Source organism: Mugil cephalus, chromosome 16, assembly GCF_022458985.1.
Source record: "Mugil cephalus isolate CIBA_MC_2020 chromosome 16, CIBA_Mcephalus_1.1, whole genome shotgun sequence".
Lineage (NCBI taxonomy): Eukaryota > Metazoa > Chordata > Actinopteri > Mugiliformes > Mugilidae > Mugil > Mugil cephalus.
Genome location: NC_061785.1, coordinates 12,793,418 through 12,811,142, shown reverse-complemented (window position 1 = coordinate 12,811,142; position 17,725 = coordinate 12,793,418). Strand labels below are relative to the sequence as shown.

The following is a 17,725-nucleotide window of genomic DNA, read 5'->3' as shown; positions in this document are numbered from 1 at the left end:
ATTGTTTTCAACTCAAGCAGAAGAGCTGCTGTGTCCGTTTCTGACCAGCAGGGGGAGGCTGATAAAACAAGGCCTGGCATCAGCAGAGTGAAACACTACACTACACTACACTACACTACAACACACACAACACACACACACAGCTGCGTCTCCACTCAGGCTTGTGTTTACTTGGGTCGTCATAACAACTTTCTGACGACGAGCGAGGCGACGGGAGGGGGGGAGTAAGAGGATACGGGAGGGAAAAGGCCGTGGGGAAGTGCGTGGGCTTGTTATGTGCACTTGTGCACATCCCCGTCCACTGATAAGACTCCAAGCATGAGCTCACGGAGTTTAATTATCGCATCCACCAAGGTGACTTGTTTAAGATATTTTATTCAGCCCCCGCTTTAAATCTAAAAGTGGAACAAGTAGAAGCGACAACACGGTTGAGTTGTTGAGACAGTTTATTTTCTTAATTCATAAAAACCTTAAATTACAATTAAAAACCTAAAAGCTACAAATAAAAAAAAATATATATCCACCAAATAAAGAGCATAGGCGGAGTTTAGCCTCGATCATTCAGAAAAATGAACCAAGCCACAAAAGTGTTGTTTGTTCATTAGTAATAAAAGCCTTTTGAAATGTTCTGTCTTTGTAGGAGTAAAGATGCTTCCAGAGTTCAGTTATAATCTGAGCTTTGTCTCTAAATTAAGGTCAGAGGTCAATATATAAATAATAACTGAACATGTGCCCTTTCACCGAGAGAGAATTTACAGCTTGTTTGAAAATATGCATCATCTCAACATCAGTGTAACGAAGGATTATACCGGTGTGCTATCCTTGGATGAAACGCAATTTACACAGGTTGTTTCATAACCCCACGCGGCGCCAACAAACACCACCTGTGGCCGTTTGTGGTTCTGAAACAGCAGTAGGTGGTGATGCACTGTACTGAAACAACAGTTTTTATAATATTCTACTGAGCCTCAAGTACAGCGCACAAAACTGTGAACACACATACTTAAAGCTGGTAATTGGATGAGACTGGATGCACGTTAACAGGGGACAGATGTGGTTCTTATTTCTTGTTCTGCTCCAACGGTCCAAAACACAAAAGACTTTTCAATAAATTTTCCCCAAATTAAAGAAGGCACAAGCTAACAGCTAAATCAAGATTCAGGTTTTATCACTTGGTGTCGCTACACTCATCAGAGACATAAAGATGCAAACACAACATATTGAGATCATCTTGTCAAAAGTGACAAAGTAAATGCATTTTTTTTTTAAACTTTTTTTTTTTAACGTCACAGCCGAATTTTATTACGGCAAAAAGTGAACCCATTTTCACGTCAGTTTGGGATTAATTAATTGAGAGAGCCCATCACTTGACTCAAATAACGCGGAGTACACGTGAGGCTAATGTGTGGTGGTCCAGCCTGACACCGGGGATTCATTTGTTCACAATAAGGCAGAAAGTACATTCATGTTTCCATAGAGAAGAAGAACTGGGCCGTCCCTCATGATAAATGATGGTGATCAAAAAACAGGAGTGGAGTGGGCCGGTTAATGTGCCTGGACATATTCTTTGTTTGTTTTTTTTTTTTCCTTACGGTCAACAAATCTCATGAAAAGGTGGGAATGTGCAGTTCAGCCCACAGCTTTTATCCTACAACAATGTACTGTTTGTGTGTCAACTGTGTATATTTTATTGTGTTGTGAAGCCAATTAAACCAATGTAATTTAATCTGTGCCAATTAAAATTCTAATAATTATAATATTCTTTTCTCCATTGGGAAGCAGATGGACGATTTTGGTCTTTTCATGGGATTTGCTGACAATAAAAAAAAAAGCATAAAGCAACACCTGGATTTAAAGGATAATTCTGGTTTATTTCAACCAGCCATGTTTCTTTTTACCAACACTTATTTCCCAGAATCTCAAGTACAAAGTTACAATGATGATGATCACTTTGAAGGGAAATTCAGACGTTAGAAATAAACGTGAATTATCCTTTAAGAGAAACACTGCTGCAATGTTATCTGCTGCAGAGGAGTGTTTCTCTTTTTTTCCTTTTTTTTCTTTGTAAATCATATAAAGTCTGCTGCACCGTGAACAAGAGGCTGTAATGTCATCTGACAACCCTCCGGCAAAGTGCTTCTTCCTCATTCGAACGTCTTCATCGCCAGATATTACAGCACGCTCCATACCTAAAACCAAAAACACTCAGGAGTGCAAAAAACACAGGGAATATATGCTGCCATGAAATCAAAACTAGGATGATGGGAAAAGACCTTCCTGACTGACTGCAGGTAGGTCGGTGTATAGGACTCAGGCGGGATTAAAGTTTATGAGGGATAAAGTCTTTCTTTTGCTTCCCAAACAAAGTGTCCCAGGTCGGCTGTGTCTCCAGGGAGCAACCTCCGGCCTTCGGGTCACATGAGTATCCAACAGGACAGCAGTGCTTCAAGTCAGGGCAGCAGACGGCCTGGGAAAAGAAACAAGTAAATAAACATTACTTCCTCAGTTTCTCACACTGATACTGAACATTTTCTCCTGTAGTTTAGTTGATATGGTCCAAAGCTAGTGCTCCATTATTTTGTTTACTTATTTTACCAGTTAGATTCTGACTAGATTGGCATCTCTTACTCCAGGGTCGTCAACGATTTTCAGGCCAAGGACCAACAAACTGATGGAGAGATTAAGTATGGACCCCCTACCTATTATATGTGTTATAGTGCTATTTATAAATATACATTTTTTTATCAATATATATATATATATATACACCAATATATACACCAATATACTGTCCCAATCACAACGCCACAACTCTGTCAGGTTCCCCTAATGACAAAACATTTAGCTACGTTAAAACTGTCAATTATGTTCTTTTTCTGTCAATTTTATATACACATAATTGTTTTCTTGACAGTTTTAACTTTTAACATAGCTAAATACGAACATACTAAAATATGTTGGATATTTGTTAATGTGTATTTAAAAAAAAAAAAAAAATTTGTGTGGCAAAATTTTGACATCTTCTTCCAACATCATGTTAGATTATTAAATTCACCAAACATAACATTTACACCTCTGTGGATTTCATGGGTTGAACAGATGGATTTAATAAAGCTCTTACAGCAAATAACTATAAGTGCCCGGAGCACAAGTATCCATCTTTAACGTATGTGTATGTACACCTGGCGCTAAAATGCATCTTGAGCCACCACAACAGCTGTTGATTCAAAAAAATGGATCACTCTCTACTGCTGTTGTTACAGAACTATTATTTGTTACGTGTGCGGCCTGACACGGGGTTACGATACAAACTGTGGAACTTGTGTTTCACTCACACACAATTTATTATTTAATAATGAACAGCTGTGTGTTGTGTGCTTGTCATGACTTGAGGAAATGATCCATATTTTAAAACAAGCTGTAAAGTCTTAAAGTTTAGCTGAAGGCACACACAAGTTATTTATGTATTTGGTTACTTTACAGACAAAGATTAGATTATCACTGAACCGTGGAAGCTTCCATACTCAGAGTAATGTCATTTCTAAGCAGTTTGAAGCAGTGGAAGAAAAATCTACAGTAACTAAGGTAAATAAAGACGTCATTTGTGGTGCAATACATTAAGAGCTGTTGTCTCCAAACAATGGACCCACTGTTGTTTCAGAACCACAGACAGTGCTGTTGAGACATGATGCAACACAGTGAGGTGTAAAGCCTCTCTTCCTCCAAGTGCAACCACTGCATTATTGTTCATTTATTAGTGCCATGACGTTACTTATGTTTGAGCCTCAAACCCAAAAGCATTTGACTGGCCTTGCAGATCTTTGCCAGAGCATAATCAGTTCCCAAAAAAGAGCCTCCAGATCAACTCTACCGGTCTCCCTTCAAGGATAGATTATCATGTTATATTCCCTAAACCATTTATGTTTTGCAGACTGAGCCATTTCAAAACACGTTCCTCTAACACTACCAATGGAGGGGTGAATGAACGTACCCGCGGGGAAGGGCAGCAGCTCCACTCGGAGTCCGAGATCTTACAGCAGGTTTCCTGTTTGGAGCAGCGAAACTCCCCCGCGCTGTCACATAGTACACCCGCCTCATCCCCTGCTTTCTTCGCCTCGGACTGCACCACTTTAAACTGGGGGAGAGACTGGAGGAACAGGTCATAGATCTTCTTCTCACAGGTTTTTGTCTCCATGTTGCAGGTGTAGCCCTGAGGACAACAGTGCTCGTGGTCGGCACAGCAAACGGCCTGAGAGGGAGAAAGACCGAGAAGCATTTAACACCTGGAGTCACTGTAATCTGAGACTGAGACGGTGTTTTAGTGAGTGGTGGAGGAAGGACTCGAGACACTTTAAATAAGTATTGATACCACACTGTAAAAACACAAATGTCCCACAGTGAAAAGGTTTGGCAAACGGATTATTACATTCCAGGTGTTCTTGTTTTATTCAGTATTATTACTAGGGATGTCAGATCCAAGCATTTTTCTGATCAGACTGGATGGTTTACAGTAGAGATCGACCGATATGGATTTTGGATGTAGATCAGCATTGGCCGATACGTGCTGCCGATTTTGAGACGATATTTGGAGCGAATACTGCTTATTATCCCCTCATTTACATGATAAAAAGGACAAAGTGGTAACAAATGATACAAGCCTCAATTTAACCAAAAACATAAGCACAGGGCTGCCTGTGGATGCGCCTGTCTATAAATCAACCAATATCAGGGGGAAAAAAAAAGGATATATCAGCCTGGTAGATTGGCCGGCCAATATATCGGTCGATCTCTAGTTTATAGTTGTTAGTTTTAGGTGTGCCATGGATCGAAACCAAGGCAGCTGGCTAGTGTCAAGAGAAGAACCAAGAGAAGAAGCAGCAGCAGAAGAAGAAAGATTTAAATGATGAAATGAATTACTACCCTGGTAACCAGCCCCAGGATTTTTCGATAACAAGAAGATAGAAACTAAGATTTGCATCTGAAATACAGTAACAAACCTTGACCAGGGGGCAGCAGCCCCACTCTCCAGACGGCAGTTTGCAGCAGGTCGTCCCTGAAGCGCAGCTGCTCTTGTTGTCACACTTAACATCGGTAACGGCGTCCGGCTCAGTCAGAGCGCTCACTTTCTCGAACCAGGAAATGACGTGTGGACCCCTGGAGCAGGATGAGCGGTGGGGCTCACAGGTGTGTCCATTGGGGCAGCAGTGGTTCCCGTCTTCACAGCAGACAGCCTGAGGGGCAGCAGCAGAGTAATCGTCATTCATAGACGGCGAAAAAAACAAATGGTCAGCAGTGTGTGGTTAAGAACCAATCAGACACTTACCTTTGGCAGAGGGCAGCAGCCCCACTTATGGGACTTTTCCATGAAGCAGCAGGTGGTATCTCTGGGGCAGCTGGTCTGGGCGTCGCACGCGTTCTTGGCTGCACGAGCTGGAACGGAAACAGCCCGGTCGGCCTCACTCTGCAGGGCCGGTGTCTTCAGCAGCCAGGAAACGCTCAGCTCGCCGGGTTTGTCGCACGTCTGCTCGGCCACGTTGCACTTGTAGCCCTTAGGGCAGCAGTGCTCGTGGTCACTGCAGCACACGGCCTGGAAGGGACAGGAGTAAACATCTGTTTGAAAGTAGCTGCCGGATTTTCATTTGAAGACAATTTAATTTACCGTAAAGGTCAAAGAATGATATTCAGCACTGAGATATTTCTGCTTATGGGATGTATTTAAATCTGAGACATTTACTAAAGGAGGAGACAACACTGATTTACATATAATATGTCAGTAATAATATAATATGTATGTGCAGTGTTGGTGTTCATCCTACTTTCAGGCTCACTGAAATTAGACAAAAAAAAGTCCAAACTTGAACATAAGCATCATGCTCACAGCACACATAGATTCAAATATCATATTAAAAATCACACTCATTTATATTTTCTATATTCAACCAAATGTTCATTTGATAATTATCAGTCTTTTTGTTGTCCTCAATTTACACACACCACAATTAAATGACTATCAACCTATATAATATGTATTTACCAGTTCTGAGACAAACATTAGTTTTTCATTCCAGTATTGCCTGAGCAAGGACAGACATGTTTTTTTTTTCTTTTTTGACGAAAGGGTCATAAAAAGTGTCGTAAATGCCCAAATTATTAAATATAAATGAATCAGTTCAAAAAAATCTTATTATGCTATTACTTCACATGTCAGGCTTCACAGGGCTAATTAAACTGAATGAATCTGAACTTTGTGTAGAATAGTATCTTCAGAAAAAAGTTAGTCTGAATCTTCATCTATAGATTTCATGTTATAATTTGGAGGTAAATTAACCAAAGAATTATTTCTCTTCTTTGAAAATGATCCAACTTCTCTTTTGAACTTCATAACTTTTCATGTCCTTCCAGTGTTTAAAACTAACTAAACTGAACAAGAAGAAGAAGAAGCACACCCTCAGAGACTAGGACTTCAAAACACACTAGTGTTAGAGAAGCTTAAGCTGTGAGGAAGGAGGAGGCTGACCTGAGGTAAGGGGCAGCAGGCCCACTGCCCAGAGTCCTTCTTACAGCAGGTGGTGCCTCCTGGACACATGGTCTGCTGGTCGCATTTCACAGACTGCACCTCCGACGTCTGAGCGGGCAACTTTTCCATCCAGGACAGCGACGGGGCGGCGCCGGACGGGTCATCACAAGTCCCTGCTTCCAGGTTGCAGACGGTGTCTTGAGGGCAGCAGTGTATGTGGTCCTCACAGCAAACGGCCTGAGCAAGAGGCAGAGCAGGGGAGCGCGTGTTAGTTTTAAATAAAGCCAAAACAAAAGTTATATAACTTGTGTTTCATGTCTTTGTTTTCATTAAAATATTTAGTTCAATTTAATATCAGGATAAAGTGAAACCTCAGTAAGAAATGTCCATGTAAACCTAAGCAGTAAAAGATTTTTTCTTTGAGCATAGTAGCTATAAAACTCCAGTGTTACACTTCCTTCAAATGGGACTGTGTCCGTATGAACTCCTGCCATTAGCTCGCCAAGCGTGAGCCTCCGAAGCTTCTGGACGACAGCAGTTTCCACTTAAAGCTTTTGCGTAAACAACTCCACATGCCATAATCCCAATTCACAATTTAACTCTGAAGGCAGCATTACACTCATATTCTGCTCCTTTGCCCCGTTCAGTCCTTTCATTAACATTCACAATAACACATAACACAACTGGCCATGTTAAAGTATTAATGTGAACACATCCAGGACTCATTCAGGATGTTTTTGAGTGATTCAATCTAAGGTCACATGTGGAGGGGACACATTTGATCTCACATTTGATTCACTTGTGTTGTAGTTTGAACACACAATGAGTGCTGGGTCACTGTAAAGACCAGCTACTCAACACTTAGTGCATTTACATGCAGAGCTTAATCGAGCTATGCTCAAAATTCGACTTTCTCGCTACAGTCCTTGTCCCCGTTTACATGCAGCACAAGAAAATCGATGCAGTTAAGATCCGCGCTATCCCTCAGACGGCTCCGTTTCTCTTCTTCTTCTTCTTCTGCGATCGGTTTTCTTGGACGTTTTTGTTCCGGGGTCAAACGCCAGCGCAGCGGTGGTGAAGCATGCGCACACGCATAATCCGATTAAAACACCGATTCCAATCGCATTATCTGGGTGTCTCAATCGGACAGTGAGAACTTCGATTTTAATCGGAGTAACGTGTTTACGTGCACTTAAGTTCTCCTGTTATAGTCTGATTAAGGCAATAATTTGTTTTTTTCACGTGCATGTAAATGCACTGACTGGTGATCTATGGAAGAGGAAGTTAACTTATTCATTCAATGATTCTGTCATTAAAAAAAGTGACATATCTAAATCAATAATTACCAGTGTTTTATTACATTAATAACTAATATTAGGATGAAGGTAAATGAATAATGAATAATAATAATGGGTGTTCCCTAATTTCTATTATCTCCCCAAGTCATGACGCACACACAACAGTGGTAGTTAGAGATCCACTAGTGACAACAGCTGTTATAATAATATATGATGATAGTGTTCATTTACACACAGGTGCTGGACGGGGACGTATGTGGAGTCGCATTTTAATAAATAATAATGTAAATTCTGTGATAGGCATGAACAACAATAAATAAGTTGTAAGTGCAGACTTATAGTCTTAAAAAGGTGCCCTCCTTCCAGTCTGAGGTTACCTGAGGTAGAGGGCAGCAGGCCCACTGTCCTGTTTGCGTCTTGCAGCAGGTGGTCGTTCCAGGACATGACGTGGACTCGTCACACTTGTTGTTGTCAGTCAGTAAGGGGAAGACCGGCACCTTGTCCAGCCAGGGCATCATGGCGTTGCCTGTGGTGCTGTCACATGTGGAGGCTGCCAGGTTACAGATGGTGCCATGGGGGCAGCAGTGCAGCTTGTCCTGACAACACACGGCCTACGGGAAGAAGGAACAATCAAAATGTTGACCAAATATTTAAATGACCTCTGTCTGATCCTCCTCTTCTGTTAATAAATAACTGGAATACGTGAAAAACTGAATAGAAGTGTGAATTTATCACACCGACCAGTGTTGCAATAATAAAAACATTTATGAGTGTTATGGACCCAAGATTAAGAGGAGGAGAGGCCATTTGTTGAGGTTACTGACGGCATGAGTCAGGGTTTCTCCTCTCGGGTCATGAGTTAAGTAACTGTGTGCGGCTGTAAAGAAATTAAAAGTCATGTCGTCACCTTCGGTAAAGGACAGCAGGCCCATTGTCCTCCTGGTGATTTACAGCAGGTGTTTCCGTCAGCGCAGGCCACCGAGTCGTTGCAGGGAACAGCGTGGACTGAAAGACAAACAGAAACATTACCGTCACGTTATAAAAGTAGCTGATTTAGATTCTTAAACACTTTTGAGAGTACGCTGAAAGTCAAAGGAAGGATCGAGTCTAATGCAGGAAAACCAGAGAAACTTTAGCCACAACGTGACCTCTGACCATTTGGATGGACATTTGAGTTTGTTTTGCTAGAAGAGTTCCTGAGACTGTGGATTCCTCTTTAACTTACTCTTTAAGTTCAGACTTATAAACTTTAACTGCTTTCTGATACTCAAAGTCTATAAATGGTTTTATATCCCCACCTTAACCTACTTACAGTATGCATGACAACAGTTTTATCAGAGAGTTCCTGGAACTTCAGTGCAGGATGAACCTTCACTCACAAACACTGTTTAAAAGTTAAAATATCTGCATAAAAAAGGAACAAAATGCAGAAAAATATCCCGTGTCCACTAATTAGATACGTCAAATAAGCATTTCCCTCAGTTTGATCTATCTTTGCATCTAATTATAGTTTTTAGGGAGGAATAAAATTATTTCATTTATTGATTGATTGGTTTGCTAAATAAATTAAGCAGTCCACAGTGACACCTTCACTCCCTTCAGGCACATCTGTTTCTGCCAAAAACTGAAGACGCCTTCATCTAAAAACTACCCGTGAAAAAACGGTTTAACAAACCAATAACCAGCATTTACATCTTATACATTACATTCTCTACTTGACAGTCTGAAGCTGAACAACACGGTGAAAGCTGCTACATTAACCTCAGCCAAAAGTAGATCAACCGTCCCGATCGCAGATTCCAACTGAACCGTTTCCATGGAGACTAGGGGTGGAGACGAACCCGAATGCCGTATTAGGAAAGGCACAAATAACGTGTTTTTTTTTCCGAAACAAATAGTTTTATTTGTAGTTGAGAAGATCCTATATAAAAGTTGCCTTCGATCATGTGACCACAGTGAATATTTGTGCGTCTGCCCGAACAGAAGAGGCTCTGACTGGACGAAACAAGACTTAACTGCAGATATTTCTTAACTGAACGACTTAACTGAGATTATTCTGTTACGTTACATTAGCACTGTCACGTCTGCAGTCAGGTTCTCTCATGTTAGCATTCGTTAGCTCGGTCATTCAAACGATTGTCTGTTGGTAAATGGTCTTGCTTTTATATAGCACTCAAAGTGCTTTACAGTCACAGAGGTTCAGTGTCTTGCTCAAGGACATGTGGCACATCCCAGGGATCGAACCGCTAACTGCTCGACCTACTGAGCCACAGTCTCCCCTGTTATCTCGCACTAGCACTAAATCATCATCACAGTCATGTTCTGCCCTTTCAAGTCTAAATCACCTCTATTAGCTGCATTTAATGCAAAACACCAACCAATATCACACTTATTTTAACAAAAAAAAATAGAATTTTACATCTATTTTCAATTTTACAAAAACTTTTTTCCCCTCAACAAATACAAATACCGGATGCTTTGCACACCCCTAATGGAGACTAAATAAAATGATCTGATCAGTGTGTGTTTACATCCAAACATCCCTCACTACAATCACACTAAGTGGTTCTGCTGCTGTGGAGCATCAAGCCACAGACTGAGCTTTAGTCACATTATTAGATGAATATTAGTGTCGCGGGAAACACAGGTTTTAAGGAGAAGTGGAAGCTGTTTAATATCAGCGCTGCATTAAATGAAAGTGCTGGAGAGGCCGACTCGAAGGGTTTAATCATCACCTCAACTCCTCCATAAAACTCCTGCTTTGATATGTTTCGTTTTTGTTTGTATGTCTCAGTCTCACCTTTCCTCTCTGTGGACTCCTGTCTTGCCACAGCAGTAATCATCTCCACGTCTCCCTGCACGGCCGACACACAGGTGCTGTGTTGCAGATCGCACTGGGTGCCTGCAGGGCAGCAGTGGATGTGATCTGAACAACAGACGGCCTGCAAGAATAGAGGAAATAAAAACACGACTGTCAGCAATAAACTGGCTGCATACTGCTTTTCTTAGGGGATTAAGAAAAATAAAATAGTATGTAGACATGAGTATGTAGTATAAGAACAAATGGATTAAAGATTTGAGTCTGTTTCTCTGTGACTTGCTGCAGCTCATCAGTCCCCTGAATATCTCGGAGTTTATGATTAATATCCAACCTGGACAATCTTTATGTACCTGGGGTCACACCTGGCATTGAAATGAATGAATACTGCAACAGCTGTTGTCTCTAATGGATCTTTACCAACCTCTGGATCAGAACCATGAACAGCTGGTTGGAAAATGATTTATATCTTGGAACAAGTAGTAAAGTCTTTCTCTCTGAAAGCACAGGTTCATTAAGTTACTAACAAGGATTATAATTGAACCCAGAGAGCTTCTTTACTCAGAGTTATGTCACTGCTCAGCTGTTTCAAGTAATGAAAGAAAAATAAAAGAGAAATGAAGACATTGAGAAAATCTGCACATCTCTTATTGCGAACCCATTAAATGTTTTTAAAATGACACTTTAGCACAGCTTTCAATTGATGAGCTCATTCCTGTTTAGATTTATTTATTATTTAGTTATTTAACAGCTACAAGGACAGAATATTTTAAAAGTCTCATGAACAGACATTACTCTACAGCGCTTTTGTCTTTTCATGTGATCATGTGTAACAGTGGTTGTGTGTTTTATTTTCAGAATGAACCGCTCCTACTGATTAGGAGGCCTCTGACCCAGGACTCATTGTGTGTAGACGCTGCCAAAGGAATGAGGTCAAATGTGTCCCAGATCACCTCCTAATGTGGTCCGAGATTAGATCAGTCAAATATTTTCTGGGTGTGTTCACATCTGCACTTAAAGCCGGTACAGTAAATACTCCTTAATGGAAGGTCTGTACTGGGCCTGAGTTTAGTTTACTTACATCGGGCATAGGACAGCAGCCGTATGTGCCGTTTGTCATCTGGCAGCATGTGGTCTCATCGGGACAAGCCGTTTTCTTGTCTGGACACACAACTGAAAAAAAAAAAAAAAAAAAGACACAATGATACTGTAAGTTTCCATAGTTCAAAAAAGATATCCATCAGGGCAGCAGGAATAACTGGTTACCGTCGTTGGGCACAGCGGGGATCTTCTTCATCAGGGGCACGTGGGTGTCACCAGATCTGCAGATCTGATGCTCCAGGTCACAGACTGCGTTGCTGGGGCAACAGTGGAGATGATCGCTGCAGCATGTGGCCTGCACACGATTCACATATGGAAAAAATAATAATAATAATAAAAAAAAAAAAAAAAAAACACACAGAAGAAGAAGAAAGGCGTATTTACTTTTAGGGCCCGCAGCTGAAATATTCCCAAGAGCATCAGCTGTGCAGTTTTCTGTCTGACGTGCCCAGATTTAAATCCCAATATGTGAAAGACATTTTGCTGCAGCCTATGAGCACGTCATGTGATATTAGATCTTATTATTCAAGACAAAAAATAATAAAAGTTGAAAACTTAAACATCAAAAAACATAAATGTGAACTCATAAATATGAAAATATATTTTAAAAAACTGATTAAACTCATAATTTCTCTTTACTTGAGAAAGAATGAACAAAATGTACAAAAAGATAAATAAAAGTAACTCTAAATAATAAAATTGTGGATAAAATAATGAGAAAGCAAAACATTCATTTTCTTTTTTCCACCAATTATGTATTTAAAGAAAATGGGCAGAAACGTTTAAATTTAAGACCGGTTTATATGTAACATTCACATTATAATTTGGATTTCTGAAAACGTTAGGTAAGCTTATCTTTATGTTCTATCCTATTCCCATATCTACATTTCAGTTTGTATTTTATTTTGAAACTCACAATGAAAAAAAAGAGTATGAAATCTGTAACCCATGTTTTTTTCTTCTTGCTTCAGTTGCTCTCATTAACTGTACCATTTCAATTATCAAATAACTGAATGACGATATTCTTTAATACATGTCTATTCCTATATGGCTGAAACGTTAAGGCTCTTTCATATCATCATCTCATGAACAAACTGGTCTACACGTCATTAATAAGTGATGTTTTCAGATTGTTCGTGCTGCATCCAACCAGTGGAGCCATTTATTTCATACGCAACGCTTAAAGGAGAAAAAGAGAAGCTCTGGTGTGAGAATCGAACATACCTCTGGGTATGGACAGCAGCCGTAGTCTCCGCTGGTCAACAGGCAGCATGTGTAGCTATCAGGGCAGCTGCTTCGACCGCCGGGACACGCCACTGAACCGACGAAAGAAACTACAGAAGCAATAAGTCACTTAGTATTAGGGTAATATCATCTGCAAACAACCGCACAAACACAGCTGGATTAAAGGCTTTAATTTATTGTTACGTTAATACATGAGATAAATAACTTGTCCGACTAATCTAATCTGGATATGAAAAATACTTCCACCATATTAATGTTGTCATTGGTTCCACAGTAATTTCCCTCTAGTTTTACATCTTCCATGTGTCTTGTGCAGCTCTGCTCTCTCGTCATGCTTTTGAGATCTAATTAACTTTCACAGCTTCTGATTCAGACTTTTGGATCTCCCTCACTCGCGGACTAATCTGGTTGTACGATCTCACGAGGCTCGTCGACCACAGCAAGATCTCCGACGAGAGGATGCAGGAAATTACTTGTAGTAATAGATTTTTATTAAGTTCAGGAGTCGTGATGAGTTTGCTGAGCTTTTCAAAAACTGGTGAAGGTGCATGTTAAGTTAATATGTTGCAATGCAGTCATGACCTATATTCACATGGGATTATTATAACCTGGGGACATCATGTGAGCATTGGCATTTTAATAGGTAAACTCTGGGTTTTACCCCCATTTACTGACTCTTTACTTCTTTGTGACGTCTCTACATGTCAGACTCACTTCTAAACTTTCTGACAGCTTCATGTAGATCAGGGGTCTTCAATGTTTTTCAGGCCAAGGACCTCCAAACTGATGGAGAGATTAAGTAGGGACCCCCTACCTACTGTATGTGTTCTAGTGCTGTTTATAGATATACATCATTATTATTATCATTTTGCATTCAATATTAAGCTCTCCCTTATCCCTGAATTTATTTCGTTGAATGTATGTTAATGTGTATTTAAAGAAATTTAAATTTGATGATTTAGATTTAATAAAAAACATACTTTTTCAAATAAAACATATTGGATGAAACTGTATTGCTTGTTGATTAATGCTGGATTAGTTTTACCACAGGACCTATATAGTAATTTTTGAGTAATTTTTCGATTCACATGGGATTAGAAATATAGACGACCTCTACAATTAACACAAATTACTAGAGGGCCTCGGGTTAAACCTATCCCATGTGAATAGGGCTATATAGAGTTTTATTTGTATTTTTCTCTTATTTGCAAAATGTGTGATAAAAATTAAACACTTGTTTGCTTGTGAACATTTAAATGCAACATTATTTTTTAAATTTTAAATAAATATAACTCCCCACCTGGTTTATTCTCCCTCCTTCTAGCAGGCAGTTTCTCCAGCATGGGGAAGGAGTCCAGCAAGGGAGACACACACTTTGAGTGAACAAGATCACACTGTGTTCCCTCTGGGCAACAGTGGCGCTTATCATCACAACACACCGCCTGCAGAGCGAAGAGAATCATTTCTGACAGTCAGGAACACTGTTCAGGCAAGGACACATAATCCAAACTAACAGCTACTTAATGCTCAGACAGTTTTACAAGTCTTTAGAATTGAATAGGAAATAAAAATAGAATAGAAAAATACTTTATTCATCCCCTGGGGGGAAGTTCATCTTTAAAACGCAGATGACAGCTCCCATTTAAGCATGCCGAATGTTTAATATATTAAATACAGCATAGAGATTGTAGAAAATTTGATAAGATTAGTTTAAATTTAAATCAAAACAATAAACAACTGATGCTGCTGAGAGTAGAAAGAGCTAACATTTAATCCTCTTCCCTGTGGTCAGAGGCTGCAGCCTGAACCTGAAGTGAAGAGAAACTCAACCCGCATGATATTATACCACACACGAATGACTAAAAATACATTTATTAAAAGGCAAAGTCATAATTTAGTTTTTTTCTTGGAAACCGCTTAATTAAAATCTTTTAATGAAGGACGCCATCTATGCCATCTTCAACACAGTCTGAATCTGATGTCCCGAATTGTGTCAAGGCCAATGCAGGCATTGTTAAAGCAGCTGCCAGAGCAGATACATACCGAAATAGTACATTCCTAGGTGTGAAGTGTTTGTGGTTTGTGGGGTTTGTGTGGAGCCAGTGATTTCAGATGAAACTGTGTAAACTGTGTATGGTGTGAGCACACGTGTACCACCTTGGCTAATGGACAGCAGCCCCAGGAGTGGTTAGGAAGCTGACAACACGTGGTGCCGTCTGGACACTCCGACTCCTGGTCCGGACAAATGACTGCCTTTACTCTCTCCACGAGCTGGAGCTGTCACATCACAGCCGATGCATACCAATGACAGGAGCCCATATGGGAACAAAAACAGGGTTAGAAATGCAGACAAAGATGGACAGTTTTCTTTCTTATGCCAAAGACTGGACCACAAAACTATTAGCTGGAGAAAATGGGTCCTCCAGCACGAATAAAAACAGGTGCCAAAATGAGATTTTAACTTGATTTTACATGGTTAAATAAAAGAATTAATAAATAATAAATAAAATAATACACAATACTGTGTTAAATACTGCGAATTTTTTGCACCAATTGAATTATTAAGTTTTAACTTTTGGTAAAACTAACAAAGAAATCACAACATTATTAGAAGCAAGGGAAAATGTTCATTTGTCTTTTTTCTTCTCTGTATAGGTCGAAACACACCTGAGGAACAAGTGGGGCCTGTTTAATCGGGACTCGTTTCATCCAGGGAAGGGAGACGGTTTTATTAACACATTTCTGATGGACCAGATCACACAGCGTCCCCTCAAAGCAGCAGTGGAGGTGGTCTGAACAACACTCTGCCTACAGGGGCAAAGAAGAGATTAGAAAAGGCAAAAAAAAGTGGCAAACATGGCACTTGAACCTGTATGCATCAGAAAAAAATATGTTAATTAGTAGCTTTATCTGAACACTTCAGATGTCAGTGACTCACATTTGGCAGTGGGCAGCATCCGTATCCTCCCTCAGTGTTCTTGCAGCAGGTGTTTTTGTCCTCACATACGCCTCCATCAGGGCACACCAGTGCTGTGCTGAGGCCCAGCAGAGCCAGAATCAAGACCCCCATCTGCACAGTCTGCACACAGGGAGACGAGGGAAGAGGTCTCAGCGAGGAAGGCAACACAGCTAAACTAAACCATCATATCGTCTCTGCTTCTGTGTGTCGCTTTGACTGAGAGAAACCACTACATTACAGTGCAACGCCTCTGCAAGCATTCCAACTGATAAACTGGATTTACACACTAAACAAACCCTTCGGTGTAAAGTTCATGCCCGTTTTACACATACATGTCCTGATTACTGAATACAGTTTGTTCTGAATGACTTCTGTTTTTGTTCAGGTGTTTTTGACGCATGGCATTTTCAGTTGCAGCTATGTATATCATTGTATAGGAGACAAAGAGATAAGTCTTTGTCATCTCTAATCTTATCTCTTATCATAAAACGTCATGCACCATTCACGCCGAGTATTTTTGCACTAAGCAGCAGATATTCAATTCATTATTAAAAATAGTGAAAACAGCTTTCAAATGACTTCTCGGAAGATTTTATATATATATATATATATCTGAGAAAACAAAGGCGTTTCCACTGGGAAATTACCTTCGATTACAGTTTAAGTTTCCGTCACGTCACACCAAGATATCTATTCATTGTTGTACTAACTAACACACATTGAGTAGCTGGTGCTGATAAGCAGAAAACCTTTGCACAAATCAATCAACTGCTTTATGTGCTGCTGTATGGTCTTTCATGATGGCATATTTAATTTACAAGACATAAAATACACAAATGAACAAAGCCATATATTTCAGTATCTGCACCTGTGTTTCTTGTGTCAAATACAGCCTCAAAGATATTGTTTTCTTACAGCCGACACATGTATTGTGCAAAATAAACCCTTTTTAACTAACTACTATGTTAATATCGAGCTTTAATATGAAGATATTCGGTTAGCTGTGAGTTTACTTTACCATGTTTAGCAGAAAGCTTGTGGTGGAAACAGGAAATGTTATGCTGTTATCAACAAGGAGCGCTGTACTGCATACTCATCTGTCAACCTGGACAGAAACACAACAAAAACAACATTAATCGACGTAATTATGTGGGAAAGTATTGTGTAATGTTACAGAGAATTTGCCGCTAATGTATAAAACTGACCTGACAAAACACAACAACTAAAATGATAGAAACGAGCGAGTTTTTTTTATTTGGGTTATGGATGGGTGCTAACGGAAGCTAGCTAGCATTAGCTTCCATAACCCAAATAAAAAACAAGTTAGCTTAGCAGGCTAGGCTAACTTGCGGATGTTCTTTTTCTTTGTTAATTTATTTTATTTTTCTTACCTCGTTACGACTGGGCCAAGCGCTCAAACGAGTGTTCTCTTTAATGCGGTCCCTGAAACAGTCAAAGAGCACAAAGCAAACACTGTACAGAGATCTTTTTATATTTTCGATTTAAAATTCAATTATCACATGACACACTGGAACACGTGACTGGGCAGGTTGGAGGCTCTTAAAGGGGCAGTACACCTCAGATGACACCAGACGGCAACAACGCGACAACCTTGAAATGAATTACTCTGTCTTGGAAATAAACAAAAACTTAAGATATTTAATACTTAAGTTTCATAACTAATGCTTGACAGCTTTAGTTTTTATTTGTACTCAAATTATTAATGCATTCATGCCCACAGAACAAATTAGGGCAATATAGAATAGCTTATTACAATTTACATCAGT

The 17,725-nt window shown here is 39.9% G+C and overlaps 1 protein-coding gene across 1 annotated transcript; it reads right to left on the bottom strand.

Moving 5' to 3' along the window:
* Nucleotides 1-428: 428 nt before the first annotated feature.
* Nucleotides 429-17,490, bottom strand: grnb (granulin b). The gene is made up of 17 exons (XM_047609199.1): nt 17,330-17,490; nt 16,957-17,043; nt 15,918-16,058; nt 15,647-15,787; nt 15,137-15,256; nt 14,280-14,421; nt 12,959-13,068; nt 11,900-12,029; nt 11,715-11,806; nt 10,616-10,757; nt 8,723-8,820; nt 8,193-8,426; nt 6,518-6,754; nt 5,324-5,587; nt 4,998-5,231; nt 3,992-4,249; nt 429-2,467 (listed from the first exon to the last, which is right to left on the bottom strand). The coding sequence occupies exons 2-17, from the start codon at nt 16,957-16,959 to the stop codon at nt 2,321-2,323; spliced, it is 2,493 nt and encodes an 830-aa protein (XP_047465155.1). The 5' UTR covers nt 16,960-17,043; nt 17,330-17,490; the 3' UTR covers nt 429-2,320.
* Nucleotides 17,491-17,725: the final 235 nt, after the last annotated feature.

Coding starts and splice junctions, on each gene's coding strand:
- grnb (XM_047609199.1), bottom strand. Junction 15,257..15,646: donor AGGCCCCACTTGTTCCTCAG/GTGTGTTTCGAC, acceptor GTGATGTGACAG/CTCCAGCTCGTGGAGAGAGT. Junction 5,588..6,517: donor CCTGCTGCCCCTTACCTCAG/GTCAGCCTCCTC, acceptor TGTCCCTTCCAG/GCCGTGTGCTGCAGTGACCA.